General features: G+C 35.3%; 1 protein-coding gene across 4 annotated transcripts in view; it reads right to left on the bottom strand.

Annotated features, from left to right (window-relative positions):
* Positions 1 to 1,596: 1,596 nt before the first annotated feature.
* LAMA1 (laminin subunit alpha 1) overlaps positions 1,597 to 27,042 on the bottom strand; it is a 97,581-nt gene continuing 72,135 nt past the window's right edge. For 3 of the 4 annotated variants that reach the window (XM_034429506.3, XM_034429508.3, XM_034429509.3), the window contains 21 exons: positions 26,546 to 26,728; positions 26,060 to 26,214; positions 24,707 to 24,850; positions 23,278 to 23,411; positions 21,721 to 21,871; positions 20,820 to 20,944; positions 19,448 to 19,598; positions 18,550 to 18,694; positions 17,381 to 17,522; positions 15,534 to 15,648; positions 15,178 to 15,348; positions 12,958 to 13,109; positions 12,249 to 12,434; positions 11,055 to 11,217; positions 9,608 to 9,720; positions 7,799 to 7,988; positions 7,380 to 7,538; positions 4,884 to 5,031; positions 3,922 to 4,055; positions 2,455 to 2,677; positions 1,597 to 1,935 (listed from right to left, as the gene is read on the bottom strand). In XM_034429506.3, the coding sequence (XP_034285397.2) occupies positions 1,781 to 1,935; positions 2,455 to 2,677; positions 3,922 to 4,055; positions 4,884 to 5,031; positions 7,380 to 7,538; positions 7,799 to 7,988; positions 9,608 to 9,720; positions 11,055 to 11,217; positions 12,249 to 12,434; positions 12,958 to 13,109; positions 15,178 to 15,348; positions 15,534 to 15,648; positions 17,381 to 17,522; positions 18,550 to 18,694; positions 19,448 to 19,598; positions 20,820 to 20,944; positions 21,721 to 21,871; positions 23,278 to 23,411; positions 24,707 to 24,850; positions 26,060 to 26,214; positions 26,546 to 26,728 (3,239 nt within the window). In that variant the 3' untranslated portion in view covers positions 1,597 to 1,780. The remainder of the gene's footprint in view (positions 1,936 to 2,454; positions 2,678 to 3,921; positions 4,056 to 4,883; positions 5,032 to 7,379; positions 7,539 to 7,798; positions 7,989 to 9,607; positions 9,721 to 11,054; positions 11,218 to 12,248; positions 12,435 to 12,957; positions 13,110 to 15,177; positions 15,349 to 15,533; positions 15,649 to 17,380; positions 17,523 to 18,549; positions 18,695 to 19,447; positions 19,599 to 20,819; positions 20,945 to 21,720; positions 21,872 to 23,277; positions 23,412 to 24,706; positions 24,851 to 26,059; positions 26,215 to 26,545; positions 26,729 to 27,042) is intronic. The other variant, XM_034429507.3, reaches the window with a different exon arrangement.

Below are 27,042 nucleotides of genomic sequence, written 5' to 3'. Positions count from 1 at the left end.
GAAACTTCAGAATCTTGTGTGTGTTATTCCTTAGAAAACAGCGGATTTAAACAATGAACCACCACAGAATTAGGTGCAGTTAGGATATGTGCTATGTGTGGGGGAGGGAAAGTAAATAGGATGATTTAAAGAAGATTTTAAAAAATTAACCCAGACCACAAATAAATTAACTACAAAAAAAAAAAAACCAGCAACCAGTCCTCTGTACATGACCTTGAGGCTTTTTCCAAATGCACATATGGAGTGCACACATTTTGTTTTTATCATCCTGCCTGCAAACAAAACAGCAGTTGACAAACAATCCAAGCACACTTTTGCACATTGCCTCCCTTTTTGAGACCGATGCTTCAGTGCAGAGAACATAGATTGGCATACATACATGCAAGACACAAACTTTCTCAAAAGTTAAATCACATACATACAGTTTCCTTAGCAACAATATTAAAATAGCCTGTGTCTCTTTGTCTTGGATATGTTTTTAATCTAGTTTATGGCCTTGGGATCCTGGTGGTCTCTGGTTGAAACATTAGCCAGGCCTGGTATTCCTTAGTGTCCAAGGCCAGAGTTAAGCATGCAAACAATTAAAACCATAATAAATAGATTGACTGGGAAGTCAACGTTCCCTTTCTTATTCTAAAACCGTTCTAAAAATATGAATCCCTTTTTGCTTGAAGCATTCTCCAATTCTGCAACTCTGGAGAAACATAACATTAAGGCCCAAGCAGTAAAAAAGAACATGAAATAAAATGTCTGCATTTTGCCCCAAAATAAGAACAAAACTCAAGCTCCCCCCCCCAATTTCAGAACATTTTGCAGTCTTCGTAGAAAATAAGCATTATTTAATAGCCCACAAAACTTATGTTCTGTACCCAGTCTTTAAACTTTCAAATTTCATCTGAATTATTTTGAATGCAAATTAAGACTATGAAAAAAAATGAATCTGGTATGTTTGATTTGGTTCAGGTTTTTCCTCCCCTTAAACCCAAAGTTAATTCCATTCAATTGCTGCATCTATTTACAAGTTTTTAAAACTTTCATATAAAAATCATTAATATATTAAATATATTAATGTAGTTTGTTATGTATACAATTTTGTTACATTTTTGTAATTCTGGGCTGATAACAAAATTAGGAAAACTTGCCATCACTTTTATATAACTATTCCAATTTATACCACATTTTAATTTCTTCCCCAATGCTAAATATCAGTGGTAGCATCAATAAAGATTTTGTCAGTAGTTACCTGTGTTTTGCTAAATGTGTTAAAGAAAATGTGTCTGAGGTTAGCCTTCAGCTTCTATTTTAGCTGCAGCAATTTTAGCAGTAATTAGGGATAAAAGAAAGTTATGAGCAACATTTGTTGAAAATGAGCTTTCTACTAATTCATCTCTAAATGTATGCTATATTACTTTTCATACTTAAAATCCACACACGGCATGAAAGAATATGTTTGTTGACTAGGGCCTTATATTACATATTTATTATAAATGGACCCATATACGCCAAAGTAATAAAGGTTAAATAATTAACAAAAGATTTATTGTAAATACTGATTTTAAAAATCTTCCATCAACCATAAAAAACAGATTCAGCAAATGTGGTTAATTTTTTTTTATTTTTAAAAATGTGTAGATGTTCTAGCTAAAAACATATTTTTCTTGAGCTGGAAAGTAAGAGGGAAATCGCTTAAATCAGTATTATCATTAAAAGCATTCCTTTTTCATTAAGAGTTGATAGACAAAGCCTCTTAAAATGGAACATTTTTCTTCCCATTTAGTAGTCAGGCTGCAGGGCAGGAATGTGGAAAAACTCCACGCAGGTCAAAGGCTTCACTGAAGTCTAAGAAATTTGCTTGCTGGGCTTTAATCAGCATAAAGTTTCTCAAACACCCTTGGAAGGAATTCTTAGTGGTCAAGCAATTTTGTTTTATGTCAGCTGGAAAACAAATGAAAGAACAAGAAGACATGTTTACTGTGTGGATGAGACTGAATGTACATCTTGAAAGCAATAATTGAAGATAAATTGTCAAGTTAGAGCATGTAATAATTCTTTCAATCAATCTAATTTGCATATGGTAGCTTCATGCAATAAAGGGAATCCTGTTGATCATAAAATCAATGAATGAAAATGCTGGTCTGTAACCGTAAGAGTAATTATTATATTATTATTAAATCAATGAATAAATAATTCTTAAGGGCTAGATGGATGTCTGAGCCCAGGATTGTGTTCAGACAGATTTTCTGGGGGCCTGAGGTATAAAGCTGTAAGAAAAGGAACAAAACCGCAACCAGAACACTTAGGTAAATGGACACTGGTGTTTTAATAGGCTTCATGTTTTAGAGAATTAACTTTATGTGGCTTACTATTTCTACATTAGTTACTTAGAAAAATATGCAACAAGTCAAGATTAAGTCAAGATTATCTTCTGCTTTGCTTTGAATGTGAATTACATACCAGGATACCCTCCAACATAAATGGGATTATTTGTATCTGCAGAGGTTGAATGAACATGTGGATTATCAGTCTGAACCACATTTCCATCAACTGTTAGAGCAATATGATGCTTGTTTTTCTTAGCCTCCACTTTATGCCACTGTCCATCACACAGATTAGACATTCCTTTTGGTTCATAGGAAGCCGTTATTCTGCCAGCTCCATTATTGACATTGAATAAAATCTACAAAAACAAAATAAATCACAACTGAACAGCCAAATGGAGTAAGGATAGAAGATGGTTCTTTTAACCCAATACATTTTCAGAACTGCTGTGAGAGTGGGTAATTATTAAATCAATGTTCATTTAATATGACTTTCTTAGCTTTGCATTTTGCCAAGAAACAACTAATTTAACGTACCCTATTTCTATTTCAATTCTGAAAGATTTGTTTTACATTATAGTCATTTCTCCTCCTCCACCACCCCCTTGATAACTTATGATAGGTACATTTCTAAGTATAATGGTAAAGTATAGACAAGGTTTAAGAGACGAATACTGACTATGTATCTTCCCTGAAAACTTCAATGTTAGATTCTGCTGTCCAGCAATTGATTAAAATGGTTAACTATAGTTTGGACCAACTTTCATAATAAAGGGATTCTGAAAAGGGGGAAATGTGGAAGCTCCCTTTGATACTTTAGGGAACAGTGATATCTTGATGTATGTAGGGCTGATTATTTTTGGAGTATGGTTCATGCAAAAATAAACATCAAGGTTGACTCAGCCTTCCATCCTTTCAAAGGTAGGTGAAATGAGGACCCAGATTGTGGGGGCAATAAGCTGACTTTGTATAAAATATACAAAAGTATGAAGGCTATTGCTTAACGCATTGTAAGCTGCCCTGAGTCTCCGGAGAAGGGCGGCATATAAATTAAAGCAAAAAAAAAAAAAAAAAAAAATCAAAGTTTTTTTTCAAACAACTATTCCTAATGTTGGTCTGGGAGCACTTTGGTCCCCCCACCTCCAATTTCTTTTATTTTAACCACTGAACTTTTCACACAAGCCAAAATAATAAATATATTTGTAAAATCTTAGGCATTTGTCTTCAAATTTTTTATCATTTCATCTATTTCATAATTTTATTTCAGAGCTCTCTCACATCACCAATTGAACTGTTTCTTCTAGTATAACATTCCTTTTTTCCTATGTATAATATCTATAAATAGCAAATTGTAACTGTCTTAATAATATAAAGCTAGTTTTCAGAATACAAAATTCTATTCCTGTAGGATAGCCAGATATGTTTCACAGAGATCATGAAAACATTAATTCCAGAATCATTATTATATATTAATAATTACCCCATCTTTTCTCTTAAAAATTGCATACGTAACTTTCTTATATATATTCAGATCCATCAGTTTAGGTACCGCTTAAGATTTATTAGGATAAATGTATTGCAGTATATCCATTTCAGAACCTACCTTCCCATTTACAATCTCCAGCCCAATGGCATCTATCTTAGCGCTACTGATTCCAAGAAGAACTCCATTCACAACATTCGTACGGAATTCAAATGTAATGTTAACTTCAGATCTGACTTTATAGCCTTCCCTAACTACAAAAGAAAGAATGAAATTTATGAAGTTAGAGAATTGTTGTCTATAACTGACATTATCAGTAGATCCAAAGAATTTTGAGAAAAGGTTTAGAATAAAATAATATATTATATTGCAGGTCTAATCCATATTAATTAAAGGCGTCCATATTGCAAGGTGTCCATATGTTGCATGGAAACCATAAATCTAATATATCTTGGTTTGTGCTCCAAAGACAATGCTTGCCTTTTCCTGCACAAATAGTTCTACTGGGAAAGGATCCTGACCAAATGAACAGACCAATCAAATGACCACTTGACCAAAACAAGATGTAAGAGATAAATACAATGAAAAATAAAATTAGCAAAACCACTAAAAATAAGAGTTTATTGAACCATCTGCAAAAAATTACATAATCACCAACTTCAAAACTAAATCTGTGTCTAAATGACACTTCAGTTAGCAGTTTACAGAAACTGAATAGGCCTCCGTTTTAAAGAATTTCCTACTTATCTTTTATACATTAAAGTTACTGTAAAAAACATAGCTATCTAGGTGGGAATGTGTGCTCACTTTAAGTCTTTCCTTGAACTAGACAAGTGGGTTGGCTTTATTGGAAACAGAAGTTGTCTGCAATACAGAGACTTCCTTGTTCTTCAGTGAAGCCATACTATTTCTGAGCAAGGGAAATTATTTTATGATTCTTACCCACTACCAGCAGCTACAATAACTCAGAATTGGAAATAAAAGAACAAGAGGAAAATATTTAATGTTACTGGATATTTTTTATATTTCATTTTACACATATTTGGGGCGGGGGGTGGGGGATAAAATAATACTTTACTTACCAAAGGCAGCAAAACCACTTCCATCAAAGTAAGTTCCTTTCTGGATTGCAGCATAGCATTTATTCACAGCAAAAATTGAGACCGGACTATCTAATTGCTTACTATTAATGGTTACTTCACTAATGCATGCAGGAATGCTGTGAGTAATCTGCAAAGACAATTTGGTAGTGTGGTTACTCCTATAGAACAGTATTTCTGAATCTTAGCAACCTCAAGACTTGTGGATTTCAACTCCTAGAATTCCCTAAAATTTCCCAGCCAGCATAATCGTCTGTGTCCAAGATTAAGAACCATTGCTATAGAAAATCTGTATAATGCAGACATCTGTTATTACCCACAGATATATCATTGAGAGCCTTGCTACTTTATAATGATTAGTCATTGAGAAATTCAGACATCTATTAGAGGAAGTCACTCAAACTTTGTGGTAAATTTACACATCATTTTATATAGCTTTTTGTTTTCACATAGGTCCCATTGCGGCTTGGTGGCCTAGATGGGGGCAGGGGAGAGGGGAACATGCAGCTCAAATTGTGCGATTGCCTGCCGGCCCACTGCTTGCGCAAGTTGAGCAGCATGTGTGCACGCACTCCAGCCAGCCACTCGCACGATCCAATTCTGAGTAGGCCATGGGCTGATAGTGGGGCGCAGCCCAGAGATGGGATCCCTGAGGTAGAGAGCAAAGGATTAAAATCTATCCCTTATACAAAGGTTCAGGGCAGACTGGATATTCCCTTATATTCTTTTTTTTGCTTATCTTTATGCTGCTATAGGGACGCGGTGGCTCAGTGGCTAAGACAGTGAGATTGTCTATCGAAAGGTCGGCAGTTTAGCGGTTCGAATCCCTAATGCTGTATAATGGGGTGAGCTCCTGTTACTTGTCCCAATTCTGTCAACCTAGCAATTCGAAAGCATGTAAAAAATGCAAGTACAAAAATATGGACCACCTTTGGTGGGGAGGTAACAACATTCCATGTGCCTTTGGTGTTTAGTCATGCCAGCCACATGACCACGGAGACATCTTCGGACAGCGCTGGCTCTTCGGCTTTGAAACGGAGATGAGCACTGCCCCCTAGAGTCGGGAATGACTAGCATATATGTGCGAGGGGAACCTTTACCTTTACCTTATGCTGCTATAGATTAAAAATAATTTCACAGGAATATTTTTTAGAAAAACAAGGAACAGAATGGGAAATCTCAGATGGGGGGGGGAAGAGAGCTGAACTATAACAAATACAGTAGGTACACTTTTGCATTTTATGATGGAAATAAGATAGGATACAGAAAATCTGTGATCAGGGGTCATCAACCCAGCCATTTTTCTATGCTTTCCTCCTGACCTTGCCCTGTCAGTCTGAGTCTTGCTGTCATCTGTCTGGAACTCCTTGTGGGGAAAACAGATGCAATCCAAACAACAATGCTTTTTTCTGTCGTAAATCTGAATAGCTATTTGGAATAAGGAGAGGATTTAGGACAGAAAAACAGCGCAGCAAAAGGTTAATTCTGCTCTTTTCCACTACCGCTGTGGAGATCAAAATCCGACTTACAAGAGTTGTTTTATTTTTTAAAAAATGTTGGAAATCCATCTGTTTTCCAGCTTAAAATAGTTTCTTTCCATAGAGTGCAATTTAATACTGCTATTGTTATGGCTGTGACCATGAGCCTGCTTATTATGGTTACTGGAGGAGCTGAACATGCTGTTTCAGATACAGACATGTTTGATATCTTTTAACAAATTTAGTAAAAAAAAAAATAGTCTTGTTATTTGAAGTAAAATGCAAACAGAGGAACTGGAATGTTTCAGATCAAATGTGGATAAACAATTATAAAATACCAAAATAGCATGTATAATACAAACCTATTATCAGCATTATCCTGAGTCAATTCAAATATATTACAGAGGGAATTCATTTCTTAATTCATTCTGTATGTTATCACTTGACAGCTCATGGTAAACAACAATTCCTATCCTTCCTATGAAACTTCCACACAACTAATAACAACCACTATTTACACTTCACAACTCTACCAATTAATTTTGAACTGGCAAAATTGCCCTCAATTCTAGCTTTTGAGACTCATCTGACCAGTTCAGAGCTCACTCCTATCCTCTCAACTTGGCTAATGGCAGAGGGCAATGAATCGGGAGGCTAGCAATCTTCTGCCCCTTCTGTCTGGTGCCTTGCTGTGTTTGCAAAAGGGTGTATATAGGGAAATCCCTTGGATTGAGCAAGACAACATTAAGGAGGGAAAGAAAAGGAGCCTGAATATGGCACAAGTCCTATCAATGGAAATAACCAGTTGCCCACCAGAGGAGATGCAAAATTATCTTCACAAGAGCTAATGTGAGCTGTTCTATATACAAAACACACCACCCTACAAAAACTTCACATCCTGGTGGAGTCACAGCTTTTCCTTGGATCAGCGGAACATTGATATGAAATATAGTATGATATGTTTGCACACAAAGGATCAATAAGAAAGTAAAGTCCTTACATTTCTAACGTTCTTTGTGAGGTAACCTAAGGGTAGACCTCCCAAGTACAATTTCCCATCCACATCCAAGGTGTTTCCGTCACCTGAAACATTGACAGCTTCAATTGCCTGCCCATCAACTATGATTACACCTTTCCTCTTAGCATAATCTGTTTGCACCTGTAAGATAAGACACATTATTTGTGAGCAGTTATTCATAGTTAAGAAACATGCAACTGAGAATAGTATTCCATGTATTTATCTGTGACCAGAATTTTTTATTCTTATTTCACAATTGTTTAGGATTATAAATACATCAACCAAATAGGTCAAATGCAAAAACTATTGTGTACCTAATAAAATCCCCCCCTCTTGGGAATTTAATGTACCAAAACATTTATGTATCTGGGCAGTTGAATATAAGAATTTAAGAAATGTACCGTATGCCATTTTCCATCGCTGATCACTGCTCCATGAGAAACTATTGACTGTCCTTTTCCAAGATCAAATGAAAAACGAAGCTTTCCTTCTTGTAGTTGAAGGACTGCATAATCAACTTGCTTCTGATGAGCTGTGTAATATATTAGTCCACTAGAAGCAAGGGTCCTGACTCTTAATTGGACAGAAAACCTACAAAATAAGATATGGAACTGATCAAAGTTTGGACATTTCAATGCATCCTATGAATACCATTGAAAATACTGTCTTTCTTCCGGTTTGATGCCATGGCGAGACAGCCAAATGAAAGCAGGGCTCTGCATTCCATGACTGATTTCTTTCTGCCAGAGGCCCCTAAGGGCCTGTAGAGGTGGCAATAAAAGTGGAAATCCTGTAGATCCCATCCTGACGGCAGTTGGCACGGTAGAGTCAATAAAAACCCTCTAACTGACAGAAGAAAGGGCCCGGCTTTCTTTTTAAAGACAGAAAATAATGTTAAGTTCAATAAATATTCTAGGCTGAACTGTTGTGAGCTACCCAGAGTTGTTGAGAGTCAGGTGGCATGCAAGTTTAATAAATTGTTGTTGTCATTCAAGCATGTTGAGGAACCGTGATGGTGCAGTGATTAGAATGCAGTATTGCAAGCTAATTCATCTCACTGCCAGCAGTTCGATCCTCACCAGCTCAAGGTTGATTCAGCCTTCCATCATTCCTTCCCAAGTTGGTAAAATGAAGTCCTAGATTGTTGGTGGCAATACGCTGACTCTGTGAAACGCTTACAGAGGACTGTAAAGCACTGTGAAGTGGTATATTGCTATTGCTATGTTCAGAGAGAGGCAGTCACAAGAAGCAAGATAAACCAATTGATGAAAGCTGTGCTGTGTTGTTGCCCATCACTTTATTGTGTGGCTTATTATACTGCAAACAAATACGAAGGGCAGAGTTTATGGAAAAGTGATGCAAGACTACTTTCACAATCTTAATGAAAGTAGATCCTGCAAGGATCTTTGGTTCAAATATTCTGTGATCCTTCTTCCTCCGACTCTAAATAATATCATTCATGCTATTCGGGAAGCTTGGCAGATCCCCTGGAGTGGCATCGCAGATAATACTGGCAACTCTCCACCGTTTTCTAGTTCCCTCTAATAGGAAATTCCCTTAACATTAACTGGAGTAGTCATAAATGAAACCTACTTTCATTTTCTGAGTGTTACAGGATAGTATAGTAGGCGAATAATTATTGTAGAATAATACAGAAATTCTAGGAAGCTATTACCCATGAAGAAATCCATTGGAAAGAAAATAGTATAGGCAGAAACTAAGGAAAAGGAGTTATAGTAAACTGCTAACATTCCAATTTACACTTAAAATTTTGTCTATTGTAATGGGAAATAACTTTTAAAAATAGCTATGAGAAAGATCAGTGAACTTTTTTTGGCTATTTTTAAATGAAGTGTTTAATGTTAGTTTTATCTAGTTTATATAATATCTACTCTACATATGACAGACAAGGAACAATCTCGGTTATTTTCAGGGTCTGCACAACCCCTAATCTTTAATGTTCAGAAAACTATCCTACTACTGCATATATATGTAGGAGCAGGAAAAGCATTTTAAAAAATGAATGAAAAATAGGTACTTGTTATGTGGCTATAGATAACAATACAAGAACGAATGGAATTTAACAGTGCCACATAGTGTAATTCTCTGAATTGTTATTGCTTAACTTCATGTTTTCTAGCTGCACATCTAGCTGCACATATTCTATCTCACATGTAGCAATTCTATACAATAATTTAAGATATACCTACTTTTTTCTTACTGTAGACTGATTGAAAAGTAGCATTAAATGACTGTTTCTGGTAACACCAAACTGATGGGCATTGGAAATGTACTTCAGCTCTCCACTTTCTGCACACTGTTTCTGTAAACAGAAGAACTGAAGTAAATGAACTAATTCTCCATCCAATATTCATTCTCTTGTTTTATTAAATATTGACGACATACAAAATTCATGTTCAAATTATCATAATCCAAGACAACACAAGCCTGATTTTCATCTGTTCAGGCAACTGTGGTAGCTTTATTTTTTTAAGGACAACGGACCATTTTCATGTCTTTCCTTGAGGTGGGTTGAACTCACAGACAGACAGACAGACAGAAGGACTGGCTCTAAGTCACCCAGTCAGTTTTCATACCTAAAGCGGGACTAGAACTCACAGGCTCCTGGTATATAGCCTGGTGCCTTAACCACTATACCAAAATAGTTATCTTGCTTCCTTCAATTCCAGTAATAAGCCATGATAATTGGAAATAAGGAAATTATGTTCCATTGTTTTTGTAGGATACTAGGTTAGAGATCAGCACTGTGGTACTTCCTCATTTTGATGATCAAAAGAACTAAATTTGTGAAATATCCTCATGTTTAAAAGCAAACTAGACCTACATTCAAGACAATCTGCAGCAGAACTGAGTACAGCTTCTATCATTTTTACATCTATGTTTATAATGATACACAATTGAAATTATACATATCTAACTTTATATACAATTATACTTATTGATCCAGTATTACAGTTGCAAAAACACACACTAATATCCAGAAATCACATGAGTAAAAACCAAATAAAAATAAAATAAAATTGATTTTATTTATGTGTATACTTAATGAAAAGTAAATGAGTTAATTAAATATGGTTAATAGGATTACTTTCCCATGTATTTAATAAATTGCCCTGTGAGAGAGCAGGCTGCCCAGAAAATTGCCAGCACCTGTGCTGCTTTCTTTATTTCTCTTTAAGCTGTCTCCTCAGTAGCAGTACAGCAAAGCTGCCTATAAAAGGATTATTGTGAAACAATGGAGGTGGGGAGGTATGTGTGTTGTTTGTAATGAAGAAAAGTAACCTAAAGTAGCAGAAAGCAGTGAGAAACTATTTTTTTTCTAGCAGTACTCACAAGGAGCATGAGCAATAGTGGAGAAGAATGAGTAGTAGAGAATAGTGAGTAATAGTGTGTGAGTATTATGTGTGCTTGTGTGTATTGTCTAGGCACTTGTGCTGTTGTTAACTCTTTTGTGTCTTGAATCCACCAAATTGGGGCATAGTTAAAAGAACCCATAACAAAGTGGTGGCTTTATGATTTACCTATGGCGAAGAGGTGAATTATGAAACTGAAATTGGAAAACAGGAAAAAAAATCATTGCCAGCTTAGTTTTGCTTCATTATGATCATAAGTACAGATATAACCATCATAACATACTTCCTTAGTCTGTGAAAAAGACTTTAAAGAACTTGGCAGCATCTGTGTTTCAGATCGGATTTCAAAGTCTACTGGTTGAATAGCAGGCTTAGATTTCTCTGAAAGAAAGCAGCTGTCCATATCAACACGTTCATACCTTACTGCAGTGGTGAAATCCAGAAATCTGTATTTTTTTTTAAAGGAAGGGAAGGAAAGAAGAAACAAATCACAAGAAACATGAATTATTTTTCAGGCATAAGCTGAAAACTAAGAACACAAAACTATTTATCAAGTGCCAACTACTTTTCTCACATATCTTTGATGTGAAATTCTAAAGAATTATCATGTTTACTCCAATCCAACACTGTGCAAGTCCATGATTTCCATGTTATATATCTATGGATCTTATTTGCTATCATGTTCCATATAAGTGACATCTTCTATTGTAGTCAATAGTTACAGAATAGTTTCAATGTCTGTAGACCAAAAATTATCCAGCTAAATATGACATTTTCTCCACTGAACAACTAATAAAATCAGATATATTTGGTGTGAAAATAAGTTCTATATATGGACAAAGGAGAATAATTTAAAATCAAATCTGTCCATTAATAAAGCAAAAGACATGGAAATCAGACCTTCTGCCTAAAAGAAGGGACCAGCCAGCCAATTGCATTTTAGACAGGAAAAAGGGAAACAAGAATTCAAACATTGTTTCACTATAAATAGACTGGCACTTGATACTCAGCATTATTTGGAATTCTTTAATAATGGTTCTTGGCTTTTCTACATAAAACACTGCATCAGAGTTTCTGGATTCTTCCATGCCTGTTAAGTGGTTTTAGTTTAAGCTTCTCTGACATTTGGCAGAGAAGATATTGATTTAAAAAATGCAGAACTATCATATCATGGTAAAAACAGTAAATGATGCCCTCCAATAAAGGAATCCTTCTGGAGATAGTATAGTAAAACCGAAGTAAAGGTTATTTTTTTAAAAAATGTAACTTTTTATCCATTAGTTAATTAAATAACTTATATAAAATATATATTCTTTAGAACTAAAGAAGCTTCTTGGAAGAGTTTTGACAGAAAAAAACCCAAGAAAATTCTATTGGCTTTTGGAAAAAGTATCTTTGGGACAACCAGGATGACTGAGAATAATAGTATAAGGTGAAATAAGAAATTTCCCATGCATGGAAACTAATTTTAACTTACTGTGTGTTAAATATCACATTAGCTATACAACCATAGAAAGAATCCATCATCATTAATCCTGAAATGCTTTCTCCAGCAGGAATTCCACCAATGAAGAGTATTGATATATTAATTGATCTGCTTTCTGCCATGAGCCCAAGTCTAATTTCTTCAGGTTTACTTTCATCCACTTGTACACTTATTACTCTGTGCAGCAAAAGAAATGGGGAGAAAACAGAGAGAAATACAAGTCAGTAACAATTTTTTCAAGAGAATAATTTCAAGGAAGAGAAATCAAGTAAATTTTGCAATCCACCCTGAATAACTAGAGCATAAATTTGGTTCTCCGACATGTGTTAGAGACTTGCTACTGCGAGACATCAGACTTTCTAATGACTTTCTAATTAATTTCTCTTGTAGGCTTTTTTTAAAAAAATACATAAGACCTGAAGGCTTCTTAGTGTAGACATCTTAAAGTTAATTATGTATTTTTATGTTCTACAAATATTTGGTAACATTCCCTTTGGAAGTCAAAGCATCTACAAATTATAAAGGGAATAATCACACACATTTTAATAAGTACCCAGACACAAAATATAATTAACACAGGAAACTGAACTACCCTGAACAACAGGAAAATATGTGATTATTTTTCTGAAATAATGTTAGTTCCTTAGACAACATAGTACGTAGCATTAAGTGGGAATTAAATTACTACTTCAGCTTGTACCTCTTATTCCGAGTGAGGATAACTGAATGTTCTTTTCCATCACTGTAAGTTCCATTAGTAGATTTAACCAGGACCCTTTTTGCACTTGCTCGGTCACCAGCAAGGACTTGCACAGCCAAGTGACCATTCACTAGCATGATGGAGAAAAAGGGCTACAAGGAATAGGGGGGAAAGAAAAGTTCCATTATTGCTAGGCATGTTAAAATGTGGAAAGGGGAGGAGAGGGGAAGGACATCTCTCTTTCTTCCTCTGTCTGCCTTGGAATTTTATTTTATTTTATTGTTTTATTTTTTGGAGAAAGGGTTTGACATAAAACTGTACAGGTAAGCCTCAACCTATGACAGCAATTGGAACTAGAATTCGCTAAGTGATATGGTGATAAATGCAAACGCATTTATCCTTGTAGTCCCAAATTGCCGTTGTTATCCAAATCCCATTGTCATTCGGCAGGGAAACTTCCTGCCACTTTCCCACAACCAAAGTAGAGGACACAATACAATAAGGGTCAGGAAAATGTAGCAAGGGTCAGGGAGGTTATACAAGGTTGTAGATCGGGGAGGATTTTATTTTATTTATTTATATTGCCGTCCATTCGCACATGGCGACTCAAGGCAGTTTACAGAATATAAAACCTCATATAAAAACAATAAAAGAAGAGTCATACAATAAATTAATGTAATAAAATCACCCCCTGCCCCAGTGACAGCACCTCACATGAGTCATTTAATGGGCTCCATCCTGCTCTGGCTTCCCCAGGCCCGCTGACAGGTATTCAGCGCCTTCTGGAAGAGTGTGGAGTGGGGGCCATTCTAATCTCTGGGGGAATGTGCCCCAGAGAGAATAGCCACCACAGAAAAGGCCCTTCTTCTGGGTCCCACTAGGTGTATCTCCCTTGGGGATGGGACCCGCAACATTCCCTGCCTCCCTGCTCTGATGGGTCGGATAGATGTGATCGGCAAGAAACGGTCCCTCAGATAACCTGGACCCAAACCATAAAGGGCTTTAAAGGTGACAACCAGCACCTTGAATTGCACCCAGAAGCAAATCGGCAGCCAATGCAGTTCCCACAGGAAAGGTCATACATGTGCACGCCGGGGTTTGCACAAAACCATGCTGGCCACTGCATTTTGCACCAACTGGAGCTTCCGGATGCTCTTCAAGGACAGCCCCATGTAGAGCGCATTGCAATAGTCAAGATGGGAAGTAACTAGGGCATGAGTTACTGTGAGTAGGGATTGTTGGTCCAGGAAAGGGCGTAACTGGCTCGCAACCTGCAGTTGTGCAAAGTCCCTCTTGGCCACAACCGCCACCTTCTCTTTGAGCACTGAAAACCTTCAGATTATGTCCAGGGCCTGTGCATCCCATCCAAGACCAGAGGTGGCAATTCTCCCTGAGCCAACGAACCCCAAACTGAGAGCCACTCGGATATAAGTCAGAGAGAGTGTACAAGATCAGGGAGGATATGCAGGCAGCACAAGGAGGATGTATAAAGATATAGTGGTGAATGGGAAAGATGTGCAGGGGTGCACAAGTGAGTGATGCAGTATGACACAGAGGGACTCAGGCAGGAAGCATAGGTGGAGGAGACTTACACCAGCAATTTGTGACCTTCCCTGCTAGCTTCCCCATTGGACTTTCTGGAAGTTGGCAGGGAAGGTTGCAGTCACATGATTGCAGGTTGCTGCAACCAGTCGGTAGAGACCTAACTTCAAAAAGTCACTGAACAAATGGCTGTAGGGCAAAGACTACCTGCTTACCATAGTGATGTGCACTCTTCTACTCAATCCATTTTTAACAGAAAAGAGAAACTGTCATTGTCTCAAAATGTTCTCAAACTTTACATGTTTATTGTGCCGACCAACCCAATTTTATTTGCAGAATTCAAACAGAAACACTCACTTATGTGAGCATCCTTATTTCTTTTATGCCACCCTAACCTTTAATGGAGTAACAGCTGATGATAAACATCGGTATTTCCTCTGAATTGAACTCAAGGTCTAGTGACTTCACAGGCTTGTAATTTCTTGGCAATAATGCAGAACTGGCTTGCCACTGCCTTCTTCCTGGACAGTCTGTGATTTTTTCCAAGCTAGACAGCAGCCCTGGTGGTCTCCAGCCCAAGTATTACTTCAATCACACCCTGCTTCACTTTTAGAGATTAGTCAAGATCCATTTCAGAAATAACTAAAAGTATAAAATTAAAGGTGACTGGGTACTCACAAGATGGACTTGCCGGCGTCTTCGTTTTGCTTCACCTTTGCTAAGCCCCACAAGAATGATTCCACTGGAGTTCTTTGTAGCAAAAGTAGCCATAAGTTCAGATTCCACCAAAAGGGGTTTGGGTGGCAACTCAATGTAACCATTATGTAAGATACTAGCACTGCGTATAGGCTAGATTGCAAAAGGAAAGAAACAATCAGTTAATACATCACTCTAAATAAAAAAAACAAAAAAACAGAGCTTTTGATTATTTAACACTCAACATGCTAGTCATTATAAAGTCAACATGTATGATTAATTAATTTTCAGTAGCAAACAGTTTAAATCTAGTGAACAGAACTGCTGGTATGTCTTACCTCTAGGATACAGCCTTTTCTCACACCGTATGAATTTTTAAGCAAGTCAAAAGTAGATCGGGATATTTCCAAGTTCTTCATGCATCCCACGAAGGTTCTGCTTTGAACCCCTTTCCTAATAAAGGAAAATACTGAGCTGTTAAAATTGAACAAAATACTGAATTCTTCATAAAAGTCAGGATGGAGTCACTGCGTAATTATCTTCTGACAAATCAACACTTTTCCAACAATACTCAGAGACTACATCAATTACAAAATATAACAATAATTCAAAAAAAAATACAAAGCACAACAGGCAGCTTTTCTTTCCATTTGATGTTGGCAGTCCTTGTGTTCTAAATTTCTATAATGAATTTTTACGACTGATGAGTAAAACTGTCATTAGGTGTTTGTGCTTTTTGTTGTTGTTTGAAACTAAGAGAAGTCTCTTTAGGTATCAGGGAAGGAAAGCAAATGAACCACAAAGTATGGCCCTTCCCCTTCTCCTCCCCATCCAATTTTCTGATGTTTATAGGGAAGGTCTGAAGTAAGAGTGGCTGATAAAGTTAGTATCTCAACCAATGGGGAACTTTGATCTATGTAATCAGGGTGGCAGGTGCTCAGGCAATTACTGTTGTTATAGTCTCTCTTTCCAATCTAATACAAAGAGACAGAAATGAAAGCTATCAGATAGCATGGATATCTCATTTCCCCTCCATGCATTCTTTTTCCTCATGCCTTAAGAAATCTCTGATCAAAAGAGTGAGTGTACGCTCCATATTAAACATGAAAGTGGAGAATTGTAAGCAAGTTTTTTAAAAACCCTCACATTATAGTGGATATTCTTTGTTCAGAGCCTTCACTCAAAATCTGTGTTTGAAAGTACGTATTTCCAAGAAAATCTGAAAGAAGGTACCCGCCATGACTCCAAAAGAAAATTGTTCTATAGATCACTACGACGAAAAACCACATATAATGGTTGACGTTAAGCATATTTATGGTAGGCAAGAAGTGCCTCACTAAAAATTCAAGAATCTAAGATTGACTGTATGAAAAAAGACAGTCATACACATAATTTGAGCCTGAGCAATATAATGGGCTTTATATACTGAAATGGATAAGAGAGTAACCAGTTTTTATCAGAGCTACATCCATTACATTTAGGGCCATATGCAATTTCAATAGGAGTACACTCAAAACTGAAAATATGTACCTGAAATATATATCTTGGAATTATACCTAACAGTTTTGGATTGGCTCCAAATTCCAGATTTTAGTTAAATGACAATCTAGCGGAATTTTGGGGATGAATATTGCAAGACTAATATACTTTGGTCTTTCTATTCTCCTCCTCAGCATGGCCTATCAGTCGTCTCAGACACTTCCTTCCCCTACCTCCATTAAGTGCTTCCAGAGATTCAATTAGTTTTATATACAGAAGAGAAAAGGAGAAAGAAGTTTGGCAGGGAATAGGAAGGACTGGTTGGATATGGTCTTCTTGGATCAAGGCAAAAGCTTCTCTATCTGTTATCTCGGATTTTTCCTGTACACTGTCCACCCATGTATCAAACAGTGGAAATTGGTCCTTCCATTGCTTTCAAGAAGTTAGATGTTTATGGGGATTCTCAGTTATCCAGGTCATAGCTGTCCCAAAGGTTCTTTTTCAAGAGGCAACTGGACTTTGATATTTCGCTTCTCATTCAAGAAGGATCTTCAGCTTTTGGGTGAGAAGCAAAATATCAAAGTCCAGTTACCTCTTGAAAAAGCAGCTTTGGGTTCGAGAAGTTAGCTTTTCCATGCACAGAGTGGTTGAGAACATTTTGTGCAACCTACTCTTAAGGATTTCCCTTGAACATGCTTAATTGTACCTTACTGTCCTTGATCTTGGTAATCCTCCAATGTAAATTGGGTCTTTATCAGAACGATTCAGGTCAGAGGCTACACCAGGGGATTCTCCTTGCTTGATTTCTTTAGAATTGAGGCTGTAAGCATCCATGACTGCCAAAATTCCTGAAAGATAAAAGAAATATCTAAGGTAAGCAAATAGGAACAGTTTGTAGGAATTCAGGAATTTCTATTTAAACAAACAGTGCAGAAAATGTAACTAACAATACATTGTTTTGTTAGTCATTAAAATCATTTAAACACCACTCTCATATAGTAGAAATATGAAGCATATTATATTCATGTTATTTCAGACAGTACATTTACAACACATTTCAATTTAAACAAAATAGCAAGAAAACAATCTACACTTCGCTATTCGACAATTGAAAGTATTATAAATATGTACAAAGAAGATTTATTTTAGGAGAAATGGTTTTCGGCTAACCCAATATGATATGATCTCAAAATTTTAGAAAAATGCCACATTATTTAATATCCACCCAGTTTTATCAGGTAATTGTTAGAAAAGTGACAACTTCAATCTTTTTTTTTGTTTGTTTGTTTCAAGATAACCAACCAAGTCTTGAGAGTGGAATCATTTTGCTTTATAAATGCCTTGCTTTTTTCAGCTTCATCCCATTCATTGTTAAACTGATTTAAAGATGTTTCATCTAATTAAGATAATTCCCAAATACTAGAAGCTCATACAGAATCCATTAAAGAGCATCATCTTAATTCACCTTTCTGCCGAATTTTCAGTTGATTTTTTTTAAAATGCTATCGGACTTGTAAACTATCAGATACTGGTAGTATTTGAATAAACCATTCAAATCAAACTTCTACCAGAAAGCAACAAAAAAACCCTGTTCATGTTAATTTTCAAAACTTTCTTGTATGTGCAGAAACCATCGTTTTGAAGTGAAAAATTAGATGAAGCAGGTCAGTCCTGCTATGTGCTTTTTAAGGTAGAACGTGCCACTTCTAATTCTTCAATTTCAGTGAAAACATGGTGCCACCTCTGATTCTTCAATCAAAGTAATAAAGGGATTGTGTCTAATTTTGATAGTCCTATGATTTAAATTTTATAATTAAAATCAATGTCAAGCACAAACACATTCAACTACGTCTGGATTGAGCTAACATATTTTACCTTCCTTTTTGTTTCGGCTGAATGAAAGTTTATACCATGTTCCATTATTGTACCGGTTTTCTGTTTTAAGTGTAAGGGGACCTGAACCAAGATCAACGGTTACTTTAATTCTGCCATCGACAAGCTCCAGAGACAAAAAATCCTTCTGCAGAAAAAGAAACAAAAGTTAGGGAAATGCACCACATTCAATGCTGTAACTATTCAACTCTACAACAAGTAAAATAACCTTGGAAACTTCTAACAGTTGTATTATTATATTATTATTAGTTGTATTATATGAAATCAAATGTATTTCATTTGAAAATCAGAATGTGTCACATATATTATCTTGATACAAATTCTGTATTATTAATTCTATTCTAAAAATGAGGAGCTGAGATTTAGTAAAAGCTACTAACTCTCTATTATAAGTCATGACAGATTCAACGATAGTTTAGCTAATCTATCATACAATGCAATTTATGTAATTTATTTTTGAGTGTTCACTATAGCAATGTCCACATGGGGTCAACAACATCCAAATTACTGGACAATCAAATCCCACTCATTTTTATGAGAATGCTATGCATGTAACACTGCACAGGTATGCCATTCTTATAAGGCATTAGGCATGAAAGCTAACTGGGTAACTTTGGGTTAGTCACTCTCTCTTAGACCCACCCACCTCACAGGGTTATTGTAGGGAAAATAAAGGGGAGGAGGAAGGAGTATGTTCATTGCCTTAAATGACTTATAGAGTAATAAAGGCAAGATAAAAATCTAATAAATAAATAAATAGCTGATTGTTAGGCATAGGATGAATTTATTCATTTTTATTTAGTTATCAAAAAATACCATAAATACCATAAAACATTATGGAACTGATTATATCTTTTTTGTTAAATTGGGATGATCTTACTGTGCCATTGGAAGCCAGGTATACTAAGAGTCCGTTAGTTGAAAAAGTGTTGAAAAATACAATTATCTGGGTCACAGTGGAGCGAAGTGCTTTCTCCACCACTGAATATCCACTGCCATCAAAATGAAATGAAGGATCTTCATACTGTGGGCTAGAGAAAACAAAAAAAGGGAAGATTGAGACTGGTAGGATATAACAAAGTTCTTAACAAGATGCATTTTGCTCACAGAACTCTACATAACTATACTCTGTAATGAAAATCCAATTTAGCAACAGTCAAAATAGGCATCAACTGAGTCTATGTGTAAAATTGCTGAACTGCTTTTTTAGCCTAGGAATAAAAGTAGTGCAAACGATCAAGACAAAATTAATTTGATGTAATTTAATGTACATCTAAATTTTGGTAAAATTGTATTAAATTAATTAAAGACAGTTTAAAAGTATATACAAGTAGAAGTGATTTACCTTTTGAAGTCTGATTTAAATGTATATATGAAACTTTCTAATATATTATTTTCCTTTTTCAGGAAAGAAGGCAATATATGAATTTCAAATATTTTCACCACATCACATCAGTAAAATGGTCACATTTATAAAGCAACATAATAAACCTTTTTATAGTGTCTTCAGCAATTTAAAGGAGAATACTCTATTATCAGTAGCCATAACTCTACTGTTTGTTAGGATTCTGCAAAACAGATTTATAAAATAATCATCTATCTCCCTCTGCTGGTTAAACCATATTTATACAGGTACGAGCCTTTTTTAAATTGGTTTTGATATAAAATTATCATTTACAGAATTATCTCTGAATCATCTCTTAGCTCGGAGGAAATCCAGAAGGTAATTTTCAAGAGACATCATTACAACAATTTAAAAACAGGAAAACAACATTGAAGTCCAGGAGCACCCAAAATGGAACATGATAAAGAGGCATTTGTAAAAAAAAAATCACCAAAAAATTGAATGTACAATAATGCTTTTACAACCTATCTACAAATTTGCTTGCCTTCTGAACAGATAAATTCCCCATCTAAGTGTGCTTTGACAGAAATGCCTTGCCTCATCTTTATCTCACAAGGCAAGTCAGAAGGAAAGCTAGATGGTCCCATGGCATTCTTCACTTCCGGATTGTGATAGATGATCCAAATAATTTGAAAGATCACTTATTTTTTTAAGTTGCTTTATAGTGATCAGGGAAACCCTAATTAGATTTATAAACGCCTCAAGCACTCCATATGGCCATAGGCATAGTTTTCAAACCCTAGGTACTTGTAGGCCCCAAATTAAATTCCTTTATCTATTGCCTCAGATGATGATATACAAAATAAATAAATAAAATGGATATCAGCAGCTATTTTCTAGTTCTCACCTTCCAAAGCATCCAGTGCACTTGCCTTCTCTTTCCATAAAATTCCAAAGTCCCACTGGTCTGCCATTCAGGAATGTCTCCCCAATGCACCCTTTGAAATGTGTTACTTTAATTGATGGTGATTTCTATAGAACACAGAACACATTTACAGTAAATAAAATAAGCATTGGCTATTTCAAATTCCTTCAGATACACAGTTACAAAGGTAATCGAAAAAAAAGTTTGATTTATTATTCCCTGCTCTTTTATATATATATATATATATCAAAATCGGATCAAACAAAATCAGTTAATAAAACAATGTTTTATCTGGCTATTTCAAATTCCTTCAGATACACAGTTACAAAGGTAATCAAACAAAATCAGTTAATAAAACAATGTTTTATCTGAGCTCCACTGTGGAACTCTACTGCATTTGAGTAGCCATAGTCCGCACTGCAAAAATGAGACAATGGTATTTAATTCAAATCAAGTTAGTATTGACTAACATCATTAATCCCCATATATGTAATAACTTTCATCTATCTCCAGTGGTATCCTCAGGGACTTGCTGCTTTTGGCAGTATTGCAGCACAATACTGCAAAGTCTGTTCCTGTGTGTGTGTTTGCAACAACATATGTCCAAAAGAGAGGAACTTGAGTCTTGAAATTAGTTTCATGAATTTGTCCCCTAGCCCACCCCTTGTTCCACAAGGATGATGCGATTTCTCACATTAAAATTATAGTCACTGGCAATTTTTTAAAGGACTTTGGTTTACAAGAACAAGCAACCTTCATATAGATGTCTTTCTTTTCATTTCTGAATACTTGACAGCTCTTACAGGTTCATCACAGTGAAAAGGAAATCATGTTTAATATTCACCAACTGAACTATCACAATATATTACAGTAAACCGTTCACCTTGATTTGTCCTCCAAGTCCACCAATGAACATTAGAGTTGACGGATTTACATCTAGCACAGTGGCTGTTCCAGGGGAGGTGGCACTTCTTCTGATGGGTTTCTGAGGCGAAGTAGTCTCCTCTACATTCAGAGTGCCAGTTTTTCCAAACCTAAGTAGAAAAATAATGAAGGAACTAAAATAGTAAAATCTGCTAACTAGTGTTACACATAGCAGTTTAAGAAAAAGATGCAAATATTTATATAGTTGATGGCAACTGTTCTAAATATCTTATCATTTAGATGTTATTTACTGATTTGATTTACCGTATTTTTTGGACTATAAGACACACTTCCCCCCACCCCCCTAAAGAGGGTGGAAATGTCTGTGTGTCTTATAGAACAAATATTGTGGCAGGGGCAGGGAGGGGGGTTGGTGTGGCACCAATTAGCTGTTCTAGGCTGCAGGGATAGATGAGGCTTCAGCCTGAGCCAAAAAAATGATGATTTACAAAAATTCCTCAAACAAGATTTGGAATGGTGTCTATTTGGAAATAATTGTTTAGAATTTTGGGCGATATAGTAGAATAATAAATGTTTTAGAATAAGATTTTTTTCTTTTTTTTTTCTTTTTTTAAGATGTAAATGGATAAAATTTAGAACAAAATTGGTTGAGGGAATGTGAGTAATTTTACCTATTTTATACTGGATCAAATCCTTGCTCTAAAAAGATGTATTTTATGTTGTATGTCTAAAAAAATAAAATAAAAATAAAAAAAATAAAAATAAAAAAAAATCCTCAAACAGCATTGCCTCTCTTTCTTAATTCCAAGAGGATACCGATTCTAATACAAGTAGCTTTAGGTCTGCACAATGAATGCTTCTTAGGCTGGTCTATCTCATAGAATTGACATAATGGTGATATTTTTCAGCTAAAAAAGTACCTGGGAGTCAAATTGCATTAAGCTACATAAGTTGCAAAAGCCATTTAAGTGAATTTCTGTGGTTGAGGGTGGACTACAATGTCAGTCTCCCTGCTTCTAGTGTAACTCTTTAATGAAGGCTCCTGGGCTGAGAGAGGGAAATTGGCCCAGTGAGCTTTCTTATCTGTGGATAATTAAAAGTCTGGGTCTCCTCTCTCCTACTCCAACCCCTTAACTATTGTACCACACAGCTCTCAAAATATCTATGTCTGTATTGGGTTCTGTGATTATGTGTGACTTATCAGCATTAAAGTCAATATGTTTTTACATTTGGGAGAATGAAGATGGGTTTTAAAAGGCAGAACGATTACTTTATATTTTACAAAGGTTTAAGGCATTACTTTCAACATTTAAAATTGTTGAATGTGCTCACAATTTGGTATTAACTAGCTGTTGAAATTACAAAACCAATAGTATCTATATATCTCTGGTTTGTATCTGTTTATCTCTTACATCATTTTATGATAAATACCTTTATCAGATAAATTAAACTATTATTCTAAAAATGCTAAAAGCTGTTTATTCCCAACACAGTTTATCTTTTCTAGATATCTGATGTCCTACATAGATAGTATCACATCTATAATATTTTTTACCTTGTAGCATGTATTCTATGCCACTTGTTGTTGTTAATAGATAAATCAGGATATTCCAATCTTGTTGATCCAGACCCCAAATCCCACAAGAAGGCCACCTTGCCACGTCTCATCTCCACTGCCATGAAATCAGTCTAAGAAAAAGTTTGTGAATATTAAAAGACCAACATGTCTAAAAGTGTTCTAAAGTTTTTAAAAATCTTTTTAAAACAACCTCAATCATTGTGATTCCATAAGAGAAACTATAATCACAATCATTTTAATTTTTACTTTACCTTTCTGGTCTTGTGAAGGAAAACTGCTGTGAAGTGGGCCATCTCAAATACAGAAACTTAAATATGATATATACTATACAGCTGAAAGTAGCCAACCACAAAAAACACATTGGAAAGCCCAGGGAAAAAATAATATAAGGTAATATTAATGCCGATCACACTCATATTTGAAAAGTCAGTAGGATACACAAAGTGTGCTAAACTTTTCCAATTCAAATAAAGTGAGGGACTATTAGACGTTTTGCTTGTAAATGAAGCATTCAAGAAAAAAACATTTTGAAAATGTAAAGACCACATACAATTATATAGGCTTAATTAACCACAGAATCATTTAAATGAACATACTGTACCTCTAACTCTACTATAAAGTACAAGCCATGTAGTTAAAGAACAAATTAGTATTGCATAACTATAAACTACTATAAAAATCAATCCAAATTAACTGTACCAATTGAGATACAATTGATTATAATTAACTGATTGGTAGCAATTGTGATGGTAAAAAATGCAAAAAGAAAAGATAGTATTGTTTTTTGAAATTTACTATTGAAATTCTTTTTTCCAATTGAACAGCTACCTACTGCCACCTATAAAGGTTAAAGGAAATAGGGTTTCATTACCTTATATATAGATTTCTACTGACCATCATAGTTTACTTCATGTAAAAGCAAAAAAGTATCTTTAGATGTATCAAATTACAGTTTGTATAATATCTTGTCATTTGGCCATACTTCTGGCCTCATGAGAATTAGTCCATATTTCACGTCCAGTTTTAAGAATCGTATTTTCTGATCATTAATGTTTGAATATTTAGGATACTAAATTTAAGAGAATATTTATTACTGACCCACTGAAGTCTGACATACTTGAAATATGCAAGAGATTGCACCCTTGCCTTTCATAATAACCCCAAATATTATGCAACATTATTTCATTATCTTATATATTAAGAAATATTAAAGTTGCCACTATACTCATAAACATGGACAAAAAAAACTCTTTTATAACCACTGAAATTGACCACTGAAATGCAACTTATTTGTTGTATGGATGTCAGATAATATAATTCAGTAGAAACCCAATGTAACTCGGGACTAATAGTTGGTAAAGTACCAAGCCTATAGAAGAATCGAGATATAAAATCCTTTACTTACTTTACTACTGCTACCCAGATAGAACAAAAGATTGTCAGGTTCCATTGTTTTAACATTTAATGTTAATGTATTGTAGTTAGTAGATAATATCTGGGGTTGGTAGGCCCGAATACAGTCTTTTTCCACAGATACTGCAACTTTAATCTGACAAAAGGAAAAACAAAAAACTTATATAATGCAGGTATAATTTACACCCATACGTATACATTTAGAGACACATAATGGATATCATAGAAATATTATTTACATTAATGAATAAAATACTTGACATAATCAATATGCTGACTCTATAAACTGCTTAGAGAAAGCTGTAAAGCACCGTGAAGTGGTATGTTAAGTCTAAGTGCTGTTGCTATTGCTAATCAGATGTATGAGTCAATAAGATGGGCAGCATATAAATTTATTAAATAAAAAATAAAATAAACCAATGGGAGGGAGCATCTTTCTCTACGTCTTTATATTTCACCAAAATCACGAATGGTATTTCTATATGTTGCTGGTGGAGGCTGCTCTGTATATCCTACAATGCAAAACATATTGAGGAAATAGTAGATAGTGGAAAACAATGCATGTTTTTTCAAGACCTTGGTTAGTTGTACTTGATTAGGGACTTATGTTCCCTAAGATGTGGGAAATAGCTGATTGAAGCAAAAGCCACATGCAAAGTATAGCTTCTGAGAAAAGACTGGAACAGATGGATTAGGTAGTTCCTAAGGTGATAGTTTTAGGAGGGAACAGGAATTTTTGAATCGTTGAAGACAGCACTATGCAGAATGGATTGATGAAGGGTCCTTAGTGCTCTCTGAACTTGGTTGTTTTCTTGCAGATGTTTCATTACCCAAACTAGGAAAACATCATCACTGTTAGTTATCATTTAGCACTGATGATGTTACCTAGTTTGGACAATGAAATCTGCAAAAAACTACCAAATTCAGAGAGTTCCAACGACCTCTCATTTCAAACTTGAGCTACAAATAGTCTCCTTTATTAGAAAGAAATGAAGAATGTCCTGGGATGAAAATAGAGAGATGCAGGAAGGCCATGGAAAGCTTTGACAATAGAATCAGTAGTTTGTACTAATTAGTAGTCTCATACATTGCATGCACCTGTTCTCTTTGAAACTGCATTTTTGAAACTGAAAGATCATAGGTAGCCATGGAAGTGGAAGAAAAATACAAGTCCTTTCCTCCCTCACTATCTACCATAGTAATAGTAGATACAACTATGGTATTTAGGGAACATATGTACTTTGACAGTTATAGTTTATTACAATGATGCAACTATTTAGGATATATCCTGGAACAAAATAGCAGTTTCTTTTCTGGAATAACACAAAAAAAGTTAGATGCTTACAGAAGCTGCCTGTTTACGAGCCTGGTTTATGAGCTCTTTAATTTCAGAGATGTTTCTGCTTAAATTCTCCTCCAATATTTTTAGAGGTTTCAATTTTCCATATAACAGACCAGCCTGGATTTCAACTTCATTTACTTTTTTTTCAGCTGATGCTGCTGCCAAAACAGAAGTGGAGATATCCTGAAAAAGAGTTTTGGGGCAATTCTGCTAACTATTTATTCTTGTTTTAAACTGCAAATGAATAATGAATACACATACAAAAAAATATGTAACTAAGTACATTTAATTTTTTTTACTGATTTTTCATTCAGCCTTGCTAGTCTGAAAATGTCAACTTTCAAACAAAAAAGATAGCAAATCTCATCACAAGTATACTAGTACAAACTGCTTTCAATGTGAACAGGATAAAGAATGCTTTAGGTTAAAAATTAATCCCACTCTTGCATGCAGTAACATTTCTAGTAAGCAATCAAGCAGCAAACCTACCAGCATTTGTTGAGTCAATTATAAGTTCATTTGTTTTCTGCAACGTATCATTAACCTTAGACAATGCAGATGAAGAATTCAACAGCTTCTCACTAAAACCGTCAGTATGGCTTATACCATTAAGGGCAGTCAAATTAGCAGAAATAGCCAGCCTTTTTATTGCCAAAATATTTTTATTAGTATCTGAAACAAATGATCAACATAAATTTGATTATCTATCATCATGCTTGCAAAGAGTAGAAGACTCATTTTTTGAAATTTGGTTACTATCACCCTCAGGAACAAAATGAACCTAGTACAGAAGATCTGTGATCAGAATCTCATATTTATTTTAATTCCCTAAAGTATAGCCTACTCTGATAAATGCAGTAGTATCTTATGTCTGTAACTGAACAAGTAATCTCAGCATAAAAACCCCCTGGATGCAGTATCACGACATCTAAGCATATGCCTGCTCACTTCGTTTAGTCACTGATCCCCTATTATATGGTGGGACT

Source organism: Pantherophis guttatus, chromosome 3 (genome assembly GCF_059756535.1).
Source record: "Pantherophis guttatus breed Tessera chromosome 3, ASM5975653v1, whole genome shotgun sequence".
Taxonomy (NCBI): Eukaryota; Metazoa; Chordata; class Lepidosauria; order Squamata; family Colubridae; genus Pantherophis; species Pantherophis guttatus.
The sequence above is the reverse complement of the archived record's forward strand: the minus strand, read 5'-3'. Positions and strand labels throughout refer to the sequence as shown.